Source organism: Alosa sapidissima, chromosome 12 (assembly GCF_018492685.1).
Source record: "Alosa sapidissima isolate fAloSap1 chromosome 12, fAloSap1.pri, whole genome shotgun sequence".
Classification (NCBI taxonomy): domain Eukaryota; kingdom Metazoa; phylum Chordata; class Actinopteri; order Clupeiformes; family Clupeidae; genus Alosa; species Alosa sapidissima.
This window is the reverse complement of record NC_055968.1, coordinates 2,522,680-2,542,162: the sequence shown is the minus strand read 5'-3', so window position 1 is coordinate 2,542,162 and position 19,483 is coordinate 2,522,680. Positions and strand designations below refer to the sequence as shown.

The 19,483-nt window shown below is 39.5% G+C and overlaps 1 protein-coding gene across 2 annotated transcripts in view; it reads right to left on the bottom strand.

The window, feature by feature from the left end:
- Nucleotides 1-19,483, bottom strand: part of chaf1a (chromatin assembly factor 1, subunit A (p150)) — a 52,805-nt gene that overhangs the window by 8,684 nt on the left and 24,638 nt on the right. For both annotated transcript variants that reach the window (XM_042056158.1, XM_042056159.1), the window contains 6 exons: nt 19,162-19,230; nt 18,860-19,077; nt 16,359-16,518; nt 4,667-4,747; nt 4,386-4,481; nt 1,379-1,628 (listed from right to left, as the gene is read on the bottom strand). In XM_042056158.1, coding sequence (XP_041912092.1) covers nt 1,379-1,628; nt 4,386-4,481; nt 4,667-4,747; nt 16,359-16,518; nt 18,860-19,077; nt 19,162-19,230 — 874 coding nt within the window. The remainder of the gene's footprint in view (nt 1-1,378; nt 1,629-4,385; nt 4,482-4,666; nt 4,748-16,358; nt 16,519-18,859; nt 19,078-19,161; nt 19,231-19,483) is intronic.

Sequence of the window (19,483 nt, the reverse complement as noted above, 5' to 3'; positions counted from 1 at the left end):
TCTAAAAAAAGCTTTTCAAGGCTAGTCTACCTAGGGCTGGCCATGTTTGAACTCTCTCACTCATTCGTTCGTTGTTTAACAGACGTTTTAAGTGTTTTGTTTCCTCTATGTTTATTTTAGCATGACTGCCCGCCACGGTATAAGAATCAGAGTCAAATTATAGCCTAGGTGCTTCTACATCAACCACTATCGACAGGAAAGGTAAACAAAAATGTAGTTTTGCCAATTAAAAAAAAGCTTAACTCGAGTCGCGATTCAAAGACCGCTGTTCGCCAGCAGCAGCATCCATCATCTTTGTTTTCAAGTAGCAGGGAATTCACGTGGAACCGTTGCCGACTCTATACACGATGTGATTGGCCTGATCGAAGTTTCATTTTTACAGCTCGCAAGCCAACGGAGAATTGCTAGACTACCCTGGCTGCAAATTACATTTGCTGCCGCTAGGATGCGTCTAGATCACAGTGAAGTAAAGAATCTTGGGGTTTTCTTTGACTCCTCTTTAAATTTTAATAAGCAAATAAATAGTGTGGTCAAAGGCAGCTTTTTCCAGTTAAGAACCATTGCAAAACTGAAGCCCTTTTTGTCCTTCTCCGATCTTGAAACTCTTATACATGCTTTCATAACATCTAGACTAGATTATTGTAATTCATTATATGCAGGCCTGACCCACTCCACTCTCAACAGACTTCAGCTAGTTCAAAATGCAGCAGCTAGATTATTAAGTGGCTCTAAGAAACGTGAGCATATAACTCCTGTGTTGGCTAAGCTGCACTGGTTACCTGTGGAGCACAGAGTTAAGTTTAAAATTTTACTTTTTGTCTTCAAAGCCCTCAGTGGTTTGGCACCTAGTTACATAGGTGACCTACTAATTCCTTACAGCACTCCAAGATCACTTAGGTCTTCATCTCAGAATCTTCTCTATATCCCCAAAACACGCCTTAAGACTAAGGGTGATAGAGCCTTCTCTGTTGTTGCCCCCCAACTCTGGAATAGTCTACCTGTACATATTAAGTCCTCTCCAACCATTGACTGCTTTAAGTCTAACTTCAAGACTTTCATTTTCTCCCAAGCTTTTAATCTACCTTAATACCCCCCCCCCCACACACACACACACACACACACACTCTTTATTCTTTATTTTATTTTTGACCAATTTGTGTATTATTTCAATTATTTATTTATTTTCCCCCCATGTTATATTGTTGTTGTACCATTGTCATTGTTTTATGTTTGTTTGTAAGCACTTTGGTTCAACTCAGTTGTTTTTAAATGTGCTATAGAAATAAAGTTGACTTGACTTGACTAGATTTCTAGGATATATGAACATATCTTAAAAACAAGTTTGGCAGATGAATGAATCAATGACGCCAATACTTACATTCATTACGCTGCTCTCCCGTTGAAGTCTCGGGTGAGGTGGGCTCATCTTTGGGGAGGGGCTCCAGAACAGAGATAGCATGGGCCTGCAGCACTTCCAGCTGAGCATGAGAAAATTCAATCTCTCCTTCCCATAAGCAGCCATTAATAACAGCCTCTAGCACCTTCACCCTCTTCTTAGAAAGCAGCTCATCCCACTCACGAGCCTTCAGCTTTTGATGCAACGTCTGCTTCTCAGGGTCACCCCCCTCCTACACAACAAAAAAGAAAAAAATGAAATTCATTAAATCATTTGTCATCAACACAGACTGTTGAAAAATCACACAATATTCCATAAGACTTTGATAAGACTTAAAGGAACCATATGTAAGATTGTGGCCAAAACTGGTACTGCAATCACTTTCAAATTACTGTAGAGCGGTGTATCCCCTCCCCCCTGACTCAAGGTTGCCAACCTGGATGCTGAAACAGTACTGACTTTGTGATTAGTAGATAGGTAGAGGGTGGCACATCAGGCCAAGATACAACATGACATAACAAAACACAACATCATCAGTTGAGGGCTGCAACTTCACTTTTTAAATGACAATATCCTGGCCGTACTACTGTTGTCAGTGATATAAGTATTTGAAATTAACATGATTTCTTAATGTCTAGTGACCTATCAGGGTCAATTTAGGATTAATTAAAATACATTTCTTACATATGGTTCCTTTAAGAGTCAGGAATCATTGCAAGTGGGAATAATCTGCACTTTGTTGATGACTATATTGCTTGAAAACAAAACGACTGGTAAACTGAAGCGAGAAAAGTCCAGATAGGCAGGTCGATGTATTTAAAGGAACCGTATGTAAGATTGTGGCCAAAACTGGTACTGCAATCACTTTCAAATTACTGTAGAGCGGTGTATCCCCTCCCCACTAACTGGCAGAGCTGGCAACCCGGATGCCGAAACACTACTGACTTCGTGAATAGTAGATATGTGGAGGCCAAAACACAATATCCTGGCCGGACTCATACGGTTCCTTTAAGACTCACAGAATACTTTATTACAGAATACTCAATTTTTACTCTATTAGTATGAATGCTTACATCTATTAACTAGGCCAATGACAAAAGACTAGTTAATAGATTGACTGACGTTGGCCATCTCACTTGAGTGTAGACTGTGATGCAGTTACAGCTCAGTGTTTCCCACGTGTTAACCCTATGAGCCCAACTCTATTTTCAGGGCATTCTCACTACCTTTAGTTAAGTTTAATAAGTATTTATCCTGGTCATTGTAAGTGCTGAAAAAAAATAAAAAAATATAGCATGTGTGAATGGCAGAGTCTATACTACCCAGATCTACCACCATTTAATGTATTAATACTTGCATTAATTTGATTTTGATTTTTAATTAATAAAAAGACAAAAAGCCTTTATTATGAAATTCTTACATTTTGATACGCATCTCACCACAGCAAGCTACCAGCTGGACATGACTAACATGTATGTGTAGGCTAGGCTGTCCTGAATCTGGCAATATAAGAACCAACCTGGGGCTAAGCAATGTACATAAATTCGTGGTGTGTGCCTTACAGAAATAAATGCCATTCTTTTTATTTAGTGATGAAAACATTTTATGCTCCACATTTGTGACAGGAACTGATATGACCTGACTTGACCTGAGCTTGCACGTTAGCCTGTGTCTGCACTCATGACTATTCTCTACAACAACTTTTTACTGCAATGAACAAAGCAAAGGCAAAAACGTTGTTTCTTTGTCAAACAAATGGGGATTCAATGTGAGCCTTGAATTGTACACCATGCAGGAATTTGCTAGGATCTCAAAACCGGATTATGAACATGAATTTGCTAGGATCTCAAAACCGGACTATGAACATGCTTTGCCATAGAGGAACACATGATGGCGTCAGATTATGAACATGCTTTGCAACAGAGAAACATGTGGGGTAGGTTGAGCTACAAAGTTATTATTTTGCTGTTACTTCGTCTGTTTTTAATAACATGATCCCTTCCACCAGAAGGATGTGCTTGGTATCAATTGATAGCTTTGTGCCTCCTCTTTCATCTGACGTGTTCCATATCTATCCGATCACAGGCTCACAAGTAATTCAAACGGGTGTAATGGGTGCGCACTGCTAGGTTGTCAGGTTGACCTTGGAGGTCACAGCTAAGACAATTTCAAAATAACTGAGATCATCCTTTTAATGTCTACCTTTCTAAGTGTAGCCAGTTAAGCAACAACCCCAGTAGTCAATAAAACGCTAATTACTGGAAATTTCCCTTCAGTATTGCAGCTGATTTCCTAAATGGATTTGATTCCGACTAATGCAGTGCCCGTTCAAAAATGTGATTCCTATAGAAAACCTGTAGCCCAATTGCATGCCTACAGGTAGGCCTGCTTTAAAAACAGAATGATGGGGAAAAACGTAATTCCAGCTAAGTATTCAATAATGAATACTGAATATTATATTATACTATAATAAATCTGCAGTGAGTAGAATTTAAGCATGGCTGCATGTGACATTTTTTACAGATCAAAATGACATAAGCCTAACAGGTGTTTTGAGTCAAGGCTATATATTTAGCCCATCGAATAAATTGATGATCGAGAAGATAAACCATTTTGTGGAATGACTCATCATATGAAATTTGCAACGATGTGACTCAAACAGCCTCTGGTACCCTAGCCTATAAGTGACATCACGCTCTGTCTACCACTCATTGTCTGTAGCTGGTTATGCTTTGCGTGGGTGGCATTCTGAAATGTCCTTAAATTCGGGGCCATTATCGCTCGTTTCAATTTGGGGCCTTGCGGTCAGAATTGTCGTTTGTTTATTCAAAGTCTAAAGACAGTCCAGAGTAGCCTGGGCTATTCGAAGTGTCAGTGTAATACACATAATTTTTTACGTCATATTGAATAGATACTGCATACCAAGACACCAGAAAGCATTACAGTGCAGAGGAATATCGGGCATAGCTACTGAAAATATTTTAAGTACCTCCTCCTCCCGTGCCCCTTCCCCATCTGACAGGTATCCATGTGGTACAAAAAAACCATCATCATCGTCGTCATCATCTCCATCCTCATCATCATCCTGCAAAAACAAGTAGGGCGACAACTTACACATAATTAAAATCACAAAAATGAAATTCTGACAAGTCAAGAATATATAAATAAATGTACTATAAATATAGTACTTGGTTATTTATATACAAGAAGTTGGCCTTCAGAGCTAAAACAATGTTAAACTGTGAATTGAAAATAATGATTTACACTCACTCCCTCACTGTGTGATAAAGACTCTCCAGGCTCTTCTTCCTCCCACTCCTCATCGCTGTCTACATCATAGTCAAAAAGCTCCTGTAAAATGACAATCAGATCAAAGAATTGATAAGCCAACAAGTGGGCTAAAAGATTTCATCCACTACACTTTTAATACACTCTCATGTTTATCCACCCCAAGCTCCACCCAAACCAATTCTCCTGCAAGATGACACCTGGAAGATGCCTAAAGATATTCAGGGTATCTGCACATTTTCCAAGTGCAAATTTAAAGACTTTTAAGACCTTTTCAAGACATCTAAATTGAAAAATTAAGACTATACCACGGCAAAAAATAACTTAAAACTGTTTTATGCAATAGTTTTTTTTCTACTAATTTTAACACCCACCCCATTTGGGATGTCTACAGAAGTTACCATATATATTTTGGTGAAAGAAAATAATTGTGTGTGAATTACCTTCACAGCTATTCAATGCCCAATTTTAGTGTCTGGACTGCTTGCTTTTGAAGCTGGCTGTACATATCTGGTTGTGCTACTGGCTGAGGCTGACTGTTCTTTACCTGTGCACTGCAAAAAATGAATTCTAACCAAGTGTTATTGATCTTATATTAAGATTAAAAAATCTATTTGGTATTGTATTTAGTATGAAACGACTTACCTAGCGCCCTCTCAAAAGATCATTTTGACTTAATTTAAGAAGACTTTAACTTATTTTAAGGAGTCTTATCAAGACAAATTTGCTCAACGCACTGGCAGACAAATTTGCTTGTTTTTAGGACAAATTTGCTTAACGCACTGGCAGACAAATTTGCTTGTTTTCAAGATGAGATGTCTTAAAATAAGTCAAATTTGTTTTAAATTAAGTCAAATGATTTCACAAAAAAGCGCTAGGTAAGTCTCTTTATACTGAAAACAATACCAACTAGTTTTTTTTATCTTGATATAAGATTAATAACACTTGGTTAGGTTTTGTTAGATAAGCAGTTTTTGCAGTGTGTCTGTAGTAGCCTAGGCTACTTGCCAAACATGTGTACTGGATTCCCTTATTTTTTCAAAGGTAGACTAAGCTATTTAAATATTGTAATAGGCCTACTAATAGGCCTACTAACTTAGGCATCTATTGTCCCATATGCAGCACAGCTAATCAAGGTAATACATTTTGCATACCAGTTGTATTTAAACCAACCAAAGCTTGACTGAAACATTGTAAACCATTGACTTGTTTTAAAAAAATGTATGGGAAAAGTTAAACCCCCTCCTCGCATGTTCCTGCTGAAAAACTGCTGGTTTCATCTCAATCACGCAGGTAATATGAACACACTTACAGATGCGTTTTTTTTTTATGTAGCCAGTCGCCGACATTAAAAAAAAATATGCGGTTATATTTCACAACTTTTGCGAAGTACTGGGAAAGGCTGGCAAGCAGCTGCGATATTACAGACAGGCCATTATAACTTAGACAGATATTTACTTAGGCTAAGCCAGCAAAACACGCTGAAGAGATGCAAACAGATACACTTGATGTGTATTTCCTCCTGATTGAGAAAACGTTTGTTTTCTTTTTGTCGGTCCGTGGTTCCTTCATAAATTGCGCAGCAAATTATCAGATGAGTGACAGAAGCACCAAGCATAATTTGACCAACAGTCTTTGCGTCCATAGTTTGTGAAACGATGCTGCGTCCGAGCAAAGATTCTAGAAGCCCAGCGCAACTCCAAAAAGGAGGACAAATGAGCGTCCGGCTTGAGGCTGCGCTGGACACAACTTTTAAACTGTCCAGCCTAAATCCGAACGTATGGCCACCCTATCGCTAACTGGCTTACCCAGCTCTTTCTCCCGCTCACTCTACCGCTCGCGTAGGCTACCTAGGCCTACGTATCTCTCAGGCCTTGGCTATACCACGAAAATGTAAGGCATATTTTTACATTCTTACCATTTTCACACCTTTAACGACCCGTAAAAACATCTTCACTCTGCAACCACTACACTTCCTTCAGTAGCCTTATAGGTCACTTAGGCTATACATTTCCGTTTAAAAACATGAAACCAGATGGAGACATTTCACTCGCTCTCTCACACTCGCTGGCGGTCCCATACACAAATTGAATACCTCCTTTCCGAAAATTCAAGACATTCCAGACAATTTAAGACTTTTCTAGGCCTTAAAAACCTAAAGTTGTATTTAAGACTTTTTAAGGACCCGCGGGAACCCTGGATATTGCCCAATCAGAGTGAAGCATATTATGCAGACGAGATAGGACTAAAAATCATAGCATTCAAAGGCTATAGCATGTGTTGTTATAACAGTGGTGTGGCTACTCCATTAAGAACAACATGAGTGGATGAGTGTGAGTGGCACAGCGATAGAGAGTGAGCAAGAAGCAGATGAATAGTTAGAAGCTGGATAAAATAAGCTGAGGATCAAAGCAGAGTTTGTGAAGCAGACTTAAATGCATAGTTTGAACTGTTGGTCATTCAGACTGAAGCTGCATCTTGAAGCTGTATCACAACCGGCAGCTGAGGTGAAGGGAGTTAGCCCCGGAATTCCTGTCTAAATGATGAATACAGTCTAGATCTGAAAAAGGAAATGCTAAATTAAATTATGCACGTAGTCCAACTCAGTTGTGTAAAACAGGGTTCCCACTCATTGACAATTGAAAAAAATGTAAAACCTTTCAATGACTTTACATTAAAATGTTTATTCATGTAGGCTATATATAGGTAATACTGTGATTTTTGTTTTGCACGCTGATAGACTATGCACAAAATGTACGGATGAGCTATACACTGCATGGTTTGCGCATTTTGCGTGCTTTGACTTTTGCGAATTTGACAACATTCCTATTTTTTTTTTATTGACAAACATTCCTTTCTTTTATCTTTTTACCGGTAAATACAATTTTGCTGCTAAATACCGGATTCATTAGTTGAACTTGAACTTCACCTAGTAAAAGGGGTCTAGCGAAGCCTTATGCGACAACATGAAATGTCATGACTTTTCCAAAACTTTCAATGAATTTACTGAATTCCATGATTTCTCCAGGCCTGGAAAATTGGATTTTACAATTCCATGTCTTTTCCAGATTTTCCTAACCTGACCCTAACCAGATGAATGTCGTTCCGCTTAGCTCCGCCTAGCTTCACTCACATCCATCTGGGACCTCTTCCATTGAGAGTGATTTCTCCAACCAACTTTATGGTTTAGCCAATCAGGACGCAGGGCGGGAGTTTCATAGATGTGACCTAGCGTAGAAGCGACTGTGAGTCTGTTATTAGAGTCACGGGTTGGCTTCGATGTGAGTGGTTGAAGTAGCACGTCAATAGATGACGGACAAGTGGCTTATTCAATCATATGCAAGCATTTTTTGATTAGGCCCAGCCTTCTGAAGCAACACTTCAATGGATCGGTGCCAGATGGATGAGTGGAGCTAGGCGGAGCGAAATTCATCTGGCTATTGGTATTTTTTTCCATGCATAATCAGATGTTCACAGCATTTTCTACAGGTTGAGGGAGGAATTGACTAAGGATGGTCTATTTTACTGTCATGATGTAGAATAACTCCACACTAGTGGTAATGCAGTTTTGCATGGCCCCAGAAAATTATGCTGTTTACAAAGAGCCACTCATGATTCTAATGAAGAATCGAATCAGAATGCAAAGACAATTGCAGTCAAAATACAGAACTGTACTGTGCAAATTTCACAAACATCTTGTAGCCTATAAAACCAATACAAAAAGTTGAGCAACTTTATATTTTTTTGAAAATTATACAATTTAAAATGAAATCTCTCTGCTAATATGCTTACTCTGTCAAATAGGCCTATCAGAAACATGCCTTATTGTTATTGTGTGGTTTACATGACGTTAGTGGTAGGCTAACGTTAACTTCATGTGAATTGTGGATGTCATGTTAGCCTGCCATGAGCTTCGGTTCGGTTCGCTAGGCAAAACATTAACAAAAAAGTTTGTTTTGGTGCACTGATGACAGTCAGGATCATTTCTAACTAGCCAGCTTGTATTGCTCAGTGCATGTCTATAACATGCTTTACTTGCTACCTGGATAATTTCAGCGAATATTCTTAAGGTGAGATGAATGATAAGCTCATTAGACTTCACTGTGTTTGGTGGGTTGCTAACTAACGACATCACCTACTAGCCAGCTAGTTGCTGTTGAACAATCTCAATAGAATTTTCGTAACGGTAAATCCCTTTCGCAGTATCCCTTAACGTTTTTCCTTAACTAAAGAAACAATTTAAGGTATTCTGTGCAACACCCTTAAATAAACCCCTTATCTAAGGATAAATTAAGCCTTAACCCTTTAGGCGCCAGAGATTTTTTTCCGAAACGATCAATTTTGACATCTTCATTTCAAAAGGCTATATCTTAAAAGTGATAAGAGATAGAGACTTTCTGTAAATTAGAGAAATATTAAGGATGACCCAAAGTTTATGTAGAGATTAAATGTTTATATCTAATTTGCATATTATGACGTCATATGGTGGCGGCCATCTTGGATTATAGAATTTTCATGAAAAGTCGCATGTTTGAATGATAAAATGCACCACTTCTTTCCCCCCAAAATGTCCCTCACCTTCTGTATGCTATATTGCACAATACTGAATGCTCAGGTAAATAGTAAGTAGTGAACAAACTGTGTAAATCATTACTAATAAATGGCAGAAACAAACCAAATGCATGTAGCGGTAGACTGGCCTTTTGCTGTAGAGATTTTCCATTTACTACATACAGTAGGCACTCTGATTCCATGTATGGGGCACATATTTATTATTCAGATGACACACAAACACAAGTAGACAAGACCGGTTTAGTTCAAAAGCTCATTTGCCACGGCAAGGCACAGATCAGGAGTGAGATGACGAGACAAGACAAGAGACAATGTTAGTATTTTTTTTCTTTTTGTTGATGTTTTTTTGTTTTTTTTTTCTTAGCTGACAAAGACACACACATCACAAGGACATGAACACACAAAAAGGAACACATAGTGTACTGTATGTCCTAAATGATCAGGGAAGTAGATAGCAAATCAACAGTGTAAATCATTACTAAATGGCTGACATTTTTTTTTTTTTATGTAGCAGGCCTTTTGCTGTAGAGATAATGACTCCCTATCCCTATCCATACAGGGCCGGCATTCCCATCATCTTGTGATAGACTATGCATGACCTAATGTGTGTGTGTGGGAGAGGGAGAGAGCGTGTCACCACCTCCACCATGCGAGCAGCATGGCCAGATCTGCCTCGCGCGCGCCGAGTGGAGAGAATTTGCGCAGCTCGGACTAGGCCTACTGTCATTCTCATTGCGACTCCCCACACTGCCACTACGTTCCCCCCTAACTGTTCTATGAGCACTTCGACCTCGTCTAACATACCCAGTGGCATTAGACAAAGGCTCCACCACGTTACTGTCGCCGCGATTGTGGAGAGGCACACGTTCAAAAGACAGAAGCTAGCGCTATGGATATTAGGCTACCTCCAGCCTCGTTCGCCACACCACTAACACCCTGCTAACTTCCCGATGAACACTCCGAACCCGTGAAACATTATTCCCACCAGTGACATTGGGCAAACGATTCAACGTTTGTGCTTGGTGTAACCTAAACTATGGAGTAAACTCTCACTTTGTCAAGCTGCATCATTGCAAGGCAGGGACGCATCTGAAGCCTCACTAAACGAATCACCGTCATTTTCTGAAGGCAGATATTCCCCTTCAGAATCAGGGTCCGCGAATAGAAGACCCAACACTTCATTTCAGGTAAACTTTTTTGATGCCATTAGACGATAATCTAATGCAATTACTCGCTGACGTTGACAATATCGCTCTGACAAAGTGGCTCACACGCACACTAGCTCCGGTATTTCATGCACTGATTCAGTGAGCTGTAGCTAGAAAGTTTTGTTTAAAGCGTGTCCTTTTTTCGACTCGGGGATGACGTATGACATGTCTGCCATCTAGTGGAGTGGAAGTCGAACGAAATATGACACCCTATTTGACTAAATCGGCCGTTTTACTCAGTGCCGCATCTTGTCGACTATAGTCGCCTGTGGCGCCTAGAGGGTTAAGGGTCATACTTCAGGGGAAAAACTTCAGGTGTTTTGTGTTTACCCTCACTATGCCTCGCAGTGGCACCATGCGTGCGTGTGAAAAAAGTCCCGTCTGAAACACTGTCGCGCGGCGCAGCATTCCAAACGTTGTGTAATCAAATACACCGGTATGGCGGTATATAAAAAATTCATATCATAACGAAAATATACACCGGTATACAGTGTGAACTGGTATACCGCCCAGCACTATGTTTTAGAGCCTTATAATCCTGACCTATGAAAAACACTCATGTTGATAGGGACTGATGTGGATATGTTGTCCATTTTCTTTTATGTGGGCCCTATTCAATCATGCTTGGTATTATACCTCTTTTCAATCCATTATTATTAAATATTTATTTTGTAAAGAAATGCATCTATCGCCCATGTTATGCCAACATATCTAATTCACCTGGATGTAGGCTACAGTAAATAGAGGTTTATGGACATCTGCTGTTGTCAGTGTGTAGTCTATCCCTTTACTCACAATAGCCTACATGTTTTGTTTATTTGTAAAAAAAAAAAAAAAAAAAAAAAAAAAAAAAAAAAAAAAAAAAAAAAAAAAAAAAAAAAATTTCAAATGTTCAATTATTACCTGCTGACTAATGCAAATTACTGATTGCTTTTAAAAGGATTTCACTTGCACGTGCACTCAAGTTTCATTCAGATTGCAGTCTTTCAGTCTGCAAAGATTAGGCCTACATTACCCCAACTACAGTGATAGGTGCGCAATCTCGTCTGGAAGCCTATTATTTGTTCTCGCTTGTTTTCACTCTAATAATCAAGAAGAAGGATCTATATGCTCCAAAGAAAAAAAACAAATTGAACACTCATTAATGAGCAGCTCAAAATATTTCACCTTGGTCCACTTTCCGACTCGTTGTTAATGGCTGCATTTTGCCTTGGAAAGGTCCGTGCTCCATTAGCGCCTTAGTTATAAAAACTTTTACCATCAGGGACACATTGAAAATATGAAAATATAACTGAAACAAATTGTGAACAAGTAATAACTTTCCAAGACATAATCAAACTATTAGGCCTAGATGAATTTACAATCAGTGGAATATTTTTAGTTTCGCAAGCAAAACGGCAGCTAAGGGAATGCGAATTTGCAAGTGAACACTTGTTAAAAACTCACCTCATCAAGTCTTTCATTTAACCCTTAGAACCCTAAGCTGTTTTTAGGGCATTTTCACTACCTTTATTCATATGGATTTATTCTGGTCATTGTAAGTGCCACACACACACATATTATATATTGTTTTTTTCAGCAGAGTCTAGGCTACCCAGATCTGCCATCATGTCATGTATTAGTACTAGCATTGATTTTATTTAGATTTTTTAAAGAATTAAAATATAAAAAGAGTATTATAAAATATAAATTCTTATATTTCTACATGTATCTCACCACAGCAAGCTCATAGCTCTACATGCATTTCATGTGTGTGTAGGGCAGACTGTCCTGAATCGGGCAATATAATTGCCATGTTGGAGGGATACTCTGGGGCTGAGCAATTTATAGAAATATGTGGTGTGTGATTTACGGAAATAAATGCCATTTTTTATTTAGTTATGAAAAATTACCTTTCTGCGCTCCATATCTGTGACACGAACTGATCTGACCGGACTTGACCCAAGGTTGCGTGTTAGCCTGCGTGCCTATGATGTATGCACTCATAATGATTCTCAACTTTTTACTGCATTGCCATGAACAAAGTAAAGGCAAAAAGGTGTTTCTTCGTTGAAAAAATTGGGATGCAATGTGAGGCTTGAATTAAATGCCATGCAGGAATTTGCTAGGATCTCAAAACCGGATTATGAACATGCTTTGCAATAGAGAAACACAAGATAGCGTTGGATTATAAACATGCTGCCACAAGAACAGACAAAAATGTGGGGTAAGTCCAGCTATATGAAGTTATTTTGCTGTCACTTCGTCTGTTTTATAACACAGAAGGATGTCCTTGGTATCAAATGATAGCTCTGAGTCTATGCGTGGCATATCTATCCGATCACGTGTCCGCGAGTAATTCAAACGAGAGTAATGGGTGTGCAGTGTCATGTCTGTTTTTATAAGCCATAAGGATCGATAAACATGGTACCAATGGATAGCCCTGTGTCCCCTCTTTCATCTGATATGCTTGCCATATCGATGCGATCACGGGTTCGCGAGTAATTCAAACGAGAGTAATGGGTGTGCAGGTGAACGCAGAGTACAGACTGTAAATATGATGCATTTTGATTTAATTTCATTATTTTTTTAAAATGTCATACTTGATCGTACAGACAGTGTGTAGTCTCTTTGGAAAGCCCCACTTCTGCTCTGTCATGCAATAAAGGTTTCATCTCGCTGCAATGAACAGTTCCGGAGCAATGTAACAGAGAAGAAAGGGTGTGTTTTTTGACGCACTTTGCGTCAATCGGGTTCTAAGGGTTAACCGACTGTTTGCTGAAGAAAAACAATAAGAGGCCACAATGCTTTGCCTGTCATTCTCACTTGTCACTTACTCTCTGTATCTCATCCTCGCATGAAATAGATTAGCGGGAGATTCACATGCTCAAGGAGCTTTCCGGAGAAGTTGGATGTCTGCTCGTTTTGCGTAGTTTTAACAGGGTTCGCACCCCTATTCCAAGATCAAATTCAAGCACTTTCAAGGTCAATTTTCAAGCTTTTCCAGCACTTTCCAGGGGAGAGGCGAGAGACACGTATGGAGCACAGCTGAAGACGCACTGTCACGAGATATAAGCAACTCCTCTGCAGGATAAATGTTGTTTCATTCAGTTATTTGAGCAATATTAGGGTAAGTGTTGCTTTTTCCAGCCTATGTTTTCGGTGGTAACCCATTGTCAGTCAATAGTGAAAGTAACTGCATATAACTGTCTTGTCGTTGACTTATTCCTTGGTGAAGTTAGTTTCACTTTGTCAATGAGTTCAAATAATAGACGAGTGCAAATGCGTGAAGGCTATGCTAGGTTTTAGTAAAGCATGGTTTAAGAATGACTATTCCATACGGTCTCGCAAGCAGCCTCCTTCAAATGCGCCGTTGAATGCCAAAATACCGATGCATTTATTTGACATATCGCGCGTTGCGCCGTTAAAGGGAATGACAGATGTCATTCTCATTGGTTTAAAATGATGTTGCGCCCCAAACACACTCATATGACTGATTAAAAGACCTAGGAACACCTTGTTACGCCATGCGCTCCACTTTTGATAGCGAAACCCCTCCCAATGTGAACTGGACATCCTACTAAATTTGAATAGACTTCTGCCGAGTGACGATGCACTTTAGAATGTCATGATAGGGCCCTAAATAACTAAATAAAATAAAATAAAATAAGAAAATAAGCACTCAACAAATAACTATTCTTTGCTGAATATGTGAACTCAAACTAATGTTAAGGCTCGCTGTTTCATGACGGTCAAGGCTGATTATGTCTCTACAACGGCATGCAGACAGGCCTACATCTGTCATCATGAGCTACCAACCAGTAGGCTAGCAATGCGGAGATGTGACGTTGGGTGACATGAAGATGACAGAGTTGTAATATAATTGGATAAATTTAACTTCTTGCCAAACGACACCATATGCACATATGCAAGGTGTTTTAATGTACTTTCCACTTGTATAATTTATACATTATACAATAAATCACACTTAGAAATACAGCCTATTAGGCATATGGTACATTTATAAAAGAGCAAAGTAGCCTATGAAAGACTTAGCCTTTACATTACAGCCCTCTATGGTTATCACGATCATTTATAACATGTTTTGCTTATAACTTAAACCAACACACCTTTCCACAATATTCTACTTTTTTAGATGCACCTGTATATTTAAAGAGCCTTTTCTCCAATTGGTTTTGAGGATATTTATACTGATCTCTGCTCCATCTTTAATTAAGAATGCTCTGCTTCTCCTCATCAGAGTAGTGAATGTTGCATTTATAAATTGCAGGGTCATAGGCTGCGCTTGTACCTTCTGACACAGTCAGAATGTCACATCCTTACTCTCACTTACTTGTGAGGGCCCTTTGCCTATTATTTCCCTCTCTTATCCTAACTCTTTCTCCTCATTTCCACCTTTCTGCCTGATTTCCCTTCTCCTGTTTCCTGTGTAAATAACTGACCAATAATCAATATCATGCTTAGATAATATCCATATAAATATCTACTATTATCTACCATCTAGGCTACTATCTATATTGGTCCAGACTGATATCTAATTTTCAGTGCAGGTTAGCTAGCTGCAACTCCACGGAATTTCAGCATAACATTTTGAGTAGGCCTTGAAGTCAGCCTTTGTTCAGGTCTGTATTTTGGACAATGGATTTGTGGGTATTGAAGTTTATTTGAGCTGCGTGAGACACTGTGTTGCGTTCGTTAGTTAGGACATAGCTCCGCGATAGCAGAGTCAACTCTACTTTCGTTTTGACATGTCAGAGGTATCTACAATTAGGCTACTTGTTGCGTGACAGTGCGTTGATGTAGGGATAATGGTCTTGTCGGCTATTTTTAGTTAATAAATAAAACGAAAATTGAAGAAAGGTGACCTCATGGTAGAGACATGACTGGTGCGGTTTTGCATTCACATAGCCTACCATAAAGTTTCGTCTCCCTCTTCAACCTAACTTTCTCATCGTCTTCCAATGATTGGAGCTAAGTAGCCTATTCAATATGTTATATATGTTAGCTTTAATGGCGACCTAGCTAGCAATGCATATGACCCTACATGATTTCTGTTCAGCAGTCCGAAATAGCTGTTTTCTAACCAACGGTCATAAAAACGGCAACCTCACTTCATGTTGGTCATCTCCGACTGTGAGCAGGGGGGCGTTGTCACGCATGAAAACAGACTGGCAGATCAGTCACACACACAGAGGCGCAAGGACCATGGCGGAGAAGTTTTCATTTTAAACTCTCCGACTTTCTGATCTAATAGGCTAAGCTAACTATTCAGTCAGATAGCTATTTGTGTCAAAAAAAATACACGTACAATTTTAAGCATTTTCAAGCACTTTATCCGAAATGCAAGCACTTTTCAAACCTTGAAAACGCAACATTAAAATTCAAACATTTTCAAGGATTTCAAGCACCCGTACGAACCCTGTTTTAAGTAAAAAAATTGTAGCACCATATTTTGATGTGAAAATGCGTGGTTGCTAAGCATAATGCGTACAGGTTGCCTGTAAAGTTTCCGGGAAGTGACCCAGCGAGACTGACTAGTGATGAACCCACGAAAATATGTGGCCTAGTTTTGACCCAAAGTGGCAACCATCAAAAGCCGAATTATGATAAAATGTCCAGATAAAATGTCCAGATTGTGCGTTTTCATGAGTTTTCGATCGTCATCTATTTCAGTTCTATTCATCAGCTTATCAGTTCTATTAATCATAGAGTTCCCAAAATCGCACATAAGGCGTTTTAGAGTAATTAAAAAAAAGAGGCTAAAAACATAATATTGTGATTTTGGCACTCCATGCATGGGAACAAAAAACAGAATATTGTGTTAAAAGAGAAACATGGCCATCTGGTCAAACAGTAACATTATTCTACCTGTAAGTGATTGAGTTGAAGCATACCTTGTCTTGCAGTAAGGGGCAGCGTGCAGAAATACATGTGCTCTTTTTACTCCAGGTACCCCAGTAAGCAGGCCTGTAATTCTCATGGAACTGCAGGAGTTTCATCCGACCCCGATGCTGCTGGTCAGGCTGTGGTCCCTTCATCACTACCAGACTGTTGCTGAGATTTGTAAAGAAGCAAAGTTTTAGTAATCAAGGATTTTTTATTTAACCCTTTAGGCACCCTAAGGGTTAATTTGTATTTTTCCAGTGACGCTGCAACGACGCTGCAACAACCCAAATAACCGACAGATGTCTCTTGTGAGCAGGGTGTCTCGTAAAAAGAATGGAGCCCAGACCCTACACAGACTTCACTACAGACTTTAGCAGACTGGTTTAGAAATAATTTAATAGCCAGAAATATGCCTGCCCTGCCCTAATAAAGAAATATTTGGTTAACTGCGAGTGAATCCCGTTTGCAGCCGTAGAAGAAACGCAGGGGGAATGAAACACTCCGGTTTTCTCCGAGTGCAACGATGATAGACAGACATCATTTGGACAAAACTGAGCATATTGACCTCCGTTGCTCAGCCAAATGCCTTCCTGTTACGTCCTGTTATCACGGAGTTACAGGCGATAAACGATTTTTGATGGTCACAAGTTTACTTAATTGGCGGTTTATTTTTTGATTATTAAAGAGTGTTTTTCATTTAAAGGTTTGACTTCATGCTTATTCAGTAGAGCATTTAGTGCTCTCCCCAATCCCAGACGTTCACATTGCATGTTTGTTTGTAATGGATGCAACAGCGAGATAGGCTATGCGCTTTACCATGATGGCAATGAATTGTTAACATGAACCAAGACATATAGCCCAGCAGCAATCTAAAATAACACATACTTGAAGTACCATTCATGATATGTTGTCAAATATTGAAGTTGTGGGAAGTTTACATAATTTAAGCTGTAGGATGTTTCCCCATATTCTCAGATGTGCAATAAAACTTATTTCGGTAGGTCAGTCACTTGTGCAGTGCAGGCTTTTCCAAACGGATGGTACTTAAAATGCAACACAACCGTGTTTAAAGCTGGATGAGGACAACCTGAGGTTGTGTGTGTGTACAAAATTGAGCAGAGAATTGAACAGCTTTGAAAATATTTAACGTTCTTTCACATCACATTGAACCCCCCCCCCCCTAAAAAATTCGGATTTGCATGCTTCACACAAGTCACCCAAACTGACATGAAAAAAAAGCAGGAGGCGCCGCAAAGCATGCTGTTTGCATCCCTGCTTCATACATCAAAGCCTTGCTGTCATACGAGTTCACTTCCTGTTTGGCGGCTTTGTCGCCATATTTGATTTGCTTTCAAACTCAAATAAACTTGAAATTAAAAAATCTGACAAGTATCATTTGTGCGTCTCGGTCTGAAGATAATCTCCACTAAGTTCCGTGAAAATTGGATGAAATTTGTGACCGCTGAAACTTTTCATAGTTTAGATCAAATCCAGTATGGCGGAGATTGAATATGGCAGAAAATTGACGCGATAGGGGTCAATGGATCCAGTGGTCAATGGTCCAAGGATTCAGACGCTACCTCAATTGTGAAAATCAGACAAAAGAGTCAAGAATCATACACAATGCATGCCCAATATTGAACTTGTGGTGGCGCTAGTGTCCCCAATGTATATGGAGGAAAATTGCTGTGAGTGATTGGGACAGTGTCCTGACTATTGTTATCAAGTTTGGTCACGTTAACTCAAAAGCGTCGCGTTAGCTCACTTCCTGTTTGGCGGCTTCGTCACCATATTTGATTGGCTTTCACTGGCAAATGAACTTGAAATTGAAAAATCTGCGAAGTAGTAAATAAGTATCGTTTGTGCGGTCTAAAGATCCTCTCCTCCAAGTTCCGTGAAAATCGGATGAAATTTGTGACCGCTAAAACTTTTTGTAGAGTTTGGACTAAATCCAATATGGCAGAGGTCCATTGGTGGTGCTAGAGTGTTGGGCATAGAGTTTTGTAAATTGGTAAGTGTGATCATGGGATGTCTGAATCAGCGGTTCAATTTTCACATTTTGAAACCCGTTTGACCCATTGGTGGTGCAAGACGGCTAGGTTTAGAGGTCCGTAAATGAGTGAGTGGTCAATAAAATGTCCCAAAACTTTCCGCCAAATTTCAGCACTTTTTACCCATGCGTTCTATGGGCTGCTATAGACGCCAATGGCAGAGGTATAATAATAGGAAAAGCTAGTAACTCAACTAACTAACTAACACTACATTTTTAAAATCATGTTGTGTGTATGCACATTTCCCCTTGAGAAGAACTTTTGGTATAACATTACTGAACCCTTTAAAAGGAGAATGATTAGACTTTTAACTTCTAGATGGCTTTCACAACTTTCTTGCAACAGCAGCAGTTTAATGTTTATTAATTATATATTTTAAGGTCTTGAGGGGTTTTTTTTTTTACAGACAAAACTTACATGAAAGTGGGAAAGTTGTAAGGCTCTAAGCAAAGTCCTACCTTTCTGGATCTTGGTGTTTAGGTTCCGTTGGACCACAGCAACGTGGCTTCCGCCACGTCAATTCCTTCAACCAAGTGATGCTCCTGTCTGGCTTAGCCAGGTATTGGTCTAGTTGCTCTAAAACTGCATTCTCGCACTGCACCCGACACACTGGCGCCAAACACATGTTTTCTTTGATCTCGAATGGGGCAAATTTGCCGCAAGCGGAGGCAAGCGTCTGAAAGAGAGATGATGTCTGAGATTTGTTCTGTTATTAATACAAAATATATAAAAACAATGAAACAACTCTATGAAATGTAACCTTTGGGGCAAGCTGAGTCTTGGGCTTCTGCAAGAAGCGTGTGATCTCTGCTTTCTCTGCTTTAATCCTCTGAAAACAAGAGAACATATTTTCAAAATTAAAAAAGGGGGAAAAAAGACTACATGCCATGAAATTGTGTTGTCTGGAAGTCTTGTCCAACCTATGAGGTTGACCAGGGGCCTGTACTACGAAGCGGGGTTACTGGCTTATCTGGGTAACTTCGAGAGTAACTTGATCACGTGTAACTGGCGTAACTTCCTGATTAACCAGTACTACGAAAGGTGGATAGGTTTTAACCGAGGTATGCTGCCATGGCAATTGT